General features: G+C 36.8%; 1 protein-coding gene across 1 annotated transcript; it reads right to left on the bottom strand.

The window, feature by feature from the left end:
- Positions 1–749: 749 nt before the first annotated feature.
- Positions 750–4,971, bottom strand: LOC110926424 (protein LONGIFOLIA 1). The gene is made up of 5 exons (XM_022170192.2): positions 4,585–4,971; positions 3,635–3,684; positions 2,160–3,485; positions 1,948–2,077; positions 750–1,657 (listed from the first exon to the last, which is right to left on the bottom strand). Exons 1-5 carry the CDS (start codon positions 4,733–4,735, stop codon positions 918–920), a joined length of 2,397 nt encoding a protein of 798 aa, XP_022025884.1. The 5' UTR covers positions 4,736–4,971; the 3' UTR covers positions 750–917.
- Between the last annotated feature and the right edge of the window lie 349 nt (positions 4,972–5,320).

Below are 5,320 nucleotides of genomic sequence, written 5' to 3'. Positions count from 1 at the left end.
AGTTTTCATTTATCCATGAGAATAAATGAAAAGAACAAACAAATTGCTAACCATTAGAAAGTGGGTCCCACTAATAGTGGCGGAGCTTAACCAAAAGTTCTGCGGGGGCGTAAAGTCATGGGAACCAAAAAAATTCCTATCGCTATGTTTCGGGTTATATATTCGAGTCGGCTATTCGATTCGGGTCAGGTCAAACAATAATAACTCCAAATAAAACGAAATATAAAAAAGAAACTAAATTTGAACCTTCAAGTTTCATTTATATAAATACTAGTTGTAGACTTTATTTAAACTCACTTCAAGTTTAAAAACAATTATAAAAAATTACTAATAGCTTAATTCTTCACGTTTTTTAACTCAATACGAAAATATGTATAAATTTTTTGGACAATAAACTTGGTAGGGGCAGAGATTTTTATGCAAAATAATTAGCGGGGGCGGACCTATATAATTTTAAAAATTTCGGACGAAAATCGAAAAAATTACACTACTAACCGAAACATTGACGGGGGCGGGTGCACCCCCTTGCCTCTTAAAAGCTCCGCCCTTGCCCACAAATACCATGCTAACCAATAAAATCAGTAAAATGCAGCTTGCGTTGGGCAGAATAATAAATGCGGAAAATTAGTAGAAGCTGGATGTTCTTCGTAACAAGTAGTGTGAGTTCAAGTCCCGCAAAGTCGGAATAGATGGATTCTAGAAGTAGATATTCCCCTTCAAAAAAGAAAAGAAGCAAAATAGGATTCTGATTTGTACACAAAGCTAGTTAATTTTGTATATAGTTTATATGCAGTTAAAGTTACAATTTTACTTGGAAACAGATGCATTATTTCACTAATCACTTGGTGTACTTCTGAACCCATCAACATTAAGGAAAAGAAACTAGATCATGATCATAGGAAAGCAATAGTCATCTTCTAAATAAGAAATAACTGCCTACGGTGCCTCGCGTGCCTTTCTTGTGAACCAGATACTTCAGCGTTCACAATCTCGCTAATCAAATCCTTAAAAATAAGACGTTCGATATCTAACACGAGAGCTGGAATCTCGTTACAGTTGTGATCCCAGTCTTCTGACTTGTTATTCACATCTTCGCTGACGATGTTTATTACTTCATCATATGGATCACTGGCTTTATTAGTTTGAAGATTATGTATTTCTAAGCATAATTCTTCCAGAAGCTTCTCTCCATTCAGAAATCCTGATGTCTTTTTGCTTGTCCAAAGTTTGGAAGAAGCTGATCTGGCTAATTTCTGTGCAAGAATATCATTGATGGTATCGAATATCATTTTTCTTTCGATTTTCTTGGATTTTGAGGTGCACTCTTTGGTTTTCTCCAAAATGTTGAACAACTCAGGGTTGATCAAGCTGGCTGTTGGATGGAGGTGAACGATTGTGGTGGCGCAATCAAGATTATTTAGAAAACCCGAGGCTAGTAAAATCTCCTTGATGTATATCTGGTCTTCATGTGGATTGGTTGCGGATTCATCATTGGTGGAGGAGTCTAGTAACTCAATTTGATGAACAAGTTGCTTTATGTTTTCGAATTTTATGTTGCTGTATCCGGAACTCAGCTGATTTGATTCTGTGCTGCTCACCGAGTTATCGATTCCCACTTGACTCCATTCTCGCTCATCAAAGCATAAATCCTCGTCATCTGAGAGGAGAAAAGTCCGAAGCTCGTTAGCAAGAATCATTAGACTGGTAATGGTACTACAAACAATGATTACTTTTCTTACTTTTGTGTGTGTGTGTGTGGGGGGGGGGGGGTCGTAGTTTGGTAAACCCCAAAACAGGTTGGGTTGGGTTGAACTGAATCTTTTTGGTATTTTCTTAAATAATTAGTGTGTTAAATATGATTACAAAAACTATATCAGTGATAATATGATCTTCTTACATAAAGCAATGGAGTTCATATTCACTCTTTTCTACTAATAGGATATGTACCTTTAAAGTCATATGATTTCTTTTTAACCGGCGATGGTGTATCTTCTGTGTAAAATGCATCAAGAACCGAAACAGGACTTGGTTGTTCCGCCATTGGTTTACACCCCATCAACCTTTCCGCAAATTTATTCTGGAAAATAAAAAATAAAACGCGTTAAAAACTTAGGTTATAAATCAAATAAACGCGAAAGATCTAATCTAAATGTTCTTACTTCTGGCCCCTTTTGTGAAGCAACACTAGCATCACTTTCTGAGGGGAAGGAAACCATGTCACCTTGTTCACTTAAGCTTCTCGTTTTACGGTTGTCCCTACGCGATTGGTCCCTGGCTTTGGCGCTCGATACAGTCAGCTTCCCAGTTGGCTGCTTCTTGACCTTTGGTTTCTGAACTCTCGGGCTCACGCTTCCCGAATTTCTCGCCACGTGTGAAGGCGGCGAGATTGGTTTTTTAGCCCCACCAGTTGCTTTAGTTTCTGTAGGTTTCAAATTTCTTGTATGTCCCCTACCAGGGTTGACTTTCTTGACTTTTGGTAGATTTGTGATCTCCAAGGAATCTGAAGCTACATTAGCTGGTGTAATGACACTTTTGTGGGGCCCTGTGTTGTCTAACCTCATCTTTGTCCTCTGTATTGCTTCAAGTATCTGTTGAAGAGCTCTGAGATCCTTACCAGATGTTTTAAACTCAACTTCAGTCAACCTTTTCTCTATTTGACCATAAACAGATTGCGCCTTCTTGTTGACCGGTTGTTTGACTTCCTGCTTCCATGGAGCTGGTTCTAGTGGAATTCTAGTCAATGCATTGGAAACTCTTGGTGAAACTGATTTTCTTGATAATCTTGAGCCCGAAATCGGTTCATCGTCCACACAAGGTTTTATCTTCAAGGCTTCACACTTTACAACTTCTAGGCCCATTAATCGCGCCACTACACTTGATGGTGGTCTTTTGTTACTTCCGGGCTCATCGGGTTGGGTTTGGTCAACTACATTTGTCCGGTTCCTCGTAGAACTTTGCTTGCTATCCAAGGAAAGCCTCGGGCGGTCCTTAACATTTGAAACTGATTTTAACTTATACGGTGATTCGCGTCCATCGTATGAATATCTTGATGTGATTTTCACTTCTTTGACTCCCCTTGTAGTCAAAGTTGAAATGTCATGAAGCTTAGCAAGGTTTAGATCTTTTCTTTCGTATGGAACGGGTTTCGGGTGTTGTTGTAAAGGCCTTGGGGAATCGACATGTGTCATTGTGGGACCTTTTCGTCCGTCTTTTGCAACGGTTTTAACTGACACTACTCGAGGCTTTCGAGTCATTGAGTCCTTAACTACATCTCTAATATCAGATGGTGGGACCCACGAATCGGGTTTTTTATTTGAGGTTGGAGATGAGGGTTCGGAAACAATACTTGGGCAAAATGAGGATGATTCGGTTTGTACTCTTTTACTACAATCTAATGATGAACAGGAAGAAGAAAACGAGTTTCTTGATGATTCGACTGATACTCTGTGCTTCTCTTTCGCAACGTTGTTGTTCGGGTTTTTCTCCTGTAAGTTATCAAAACTTAGTTTAAACAAACAAACCTATAAACAAACACACGTACCCAGTAAAATTCCAGTAACACAATATGTGGCTAGCTTATGTATATATGAAATATTTTCATTATAATGAATTTATGAATCCAAATCTATCTTACCTTAGATTTCTCTGATGCATTGTTGAACTCCTTGTTGTTGTCACTTTGACCTAAACAAGAATTTATAAATAAATTAGATGATGGAAACTTAAAATCTATCATATGTATATTTGTAAGCTCAAAGATAGAGGCCACAAAATGGACGGGTCAGGTGGGTTGAGTTGCCCGAAACACTTTTTATCCAAAATATTTAATTTTGGAAAAAGCTAACCGTAGCCGTTAGAGCTACGGTTAAGAATGGTTCATTCTTAATTATCATTAGATACTTGATGATTGATGGTTAAATTTTACCAAACTAAGCAAAGTGGTTGACAATTCTTTGGTAGTTGATGATTTTTTAAATTTATTTTTTAAAAGAAAATAGTGGAAGGCGAACCCTTAACCATATGGTTACATATTCCTTTTTTTTAATTAGTAACATGTCAATATCATTTCATTGATAATCAATTTTTTTTTAATAAACTGACTTCATTAATAATCAATTTTTTTAATAAACTGACTTATGATGTTTACACATTAAAAATACAACAAGGGCCATCTTTCAACATGATTCCTTATTACTTATTAGCTAACTTTATTTTACCTGTTTGACCCGCGAGACGTATAAAAAAATAACAACCTGTTTATATGTAAATGGATACCGATTACACCACAATATGCATATAGGTTAATATCTTACGGTCACCCTCAAGAATTTATTTAACTTTCCCTAATTATGTCGATCCATATCGGTTACATTATAAATTTCCAGCTACTAGTACCAGTTTCTTTTAGAATTATGGCAAAATGAAAATATACATTCAAATTCTATAACCATGCTGCAAAATGACAACTAAAAGCAGTAAAACAATGCTAATCACATAAAGGAAGACATTAGATATGTTGATATTCAACATTATGCTAATGAACTCAAAAATCAATATACATGACACACAGAGTCACAGACACACCTTGAGGTGGCTTCTTATGGTGGTGGCCCTGGCGACGTTGACCAAGCAGGTACCGCCGATCAAAGAGCTGAAAGATCCCATTCATGCATCCCAATTGCTTCTGCAGCTCTTGTGTATCTTCTCCTAAGGTATGCATAACCTCAGTAGACATTTATACTCCACTTTTACAAAATTCAAAACAGAAAGTAAGATACTTATTTCCTGTTTTCTAGGCTCTTAAGAGTACAGAGAATGTGCAGAACCAAAAAAGTGTTTATTTATTTCTGAATTCTGGGCTCTTTCTCTCTCTCTCTCTCTCTCTTTGTTGAAATATTGAATGCAAGAGGCTTAGATTTTAGAATTGGGATTAGCTGGAGTTATTTCATGTGGGAATTTTAATTGGTGACAAATTTTTGGACTTATGAAAGAAGTATTGGCATTATATATATATCATAACTTTGAGGGGTGGTGTGGGGGTGGGGGTGGGGTAGATCTGCACTGGCCTTCCACTTCCATGTGGACAAAATAATGTAGGTGGGGTCTAGAGTCTGGTATTTTCATGTGGAGATTGTCAGGTGATACAAGTTATACAAAACTCTATGTATTTTTGTTATAGGTATATACTCCTAAAAACAGTTTATTTAGGAGGATTATAACTTTTAAAGTTTTCAGCTTTCTTGCAAACTATTCTTAAAGATCCTAATTTGACAAAACTACCCTTCATTTATTATAGTTACTTCATTCTATTAAAGGATTG

This window comes from Helianthus annuus, chromosome 17 (assembly GCF_002127325.2).
Source record: "Helianthus annuus cultivar XRQ/B chromosome 17, HanXRQr2.0-SUNRISE, whole genome shotgun sequence".
NCBI lineage: Eukaryota > Viridiplantae > Streptophyta > Magnoliopsida > Asterales > Asteraceae > Helianthus > Helianthus annuus.
This window is presented reverse-complemented; position numbering and strand designations above follow the sequence as displayed.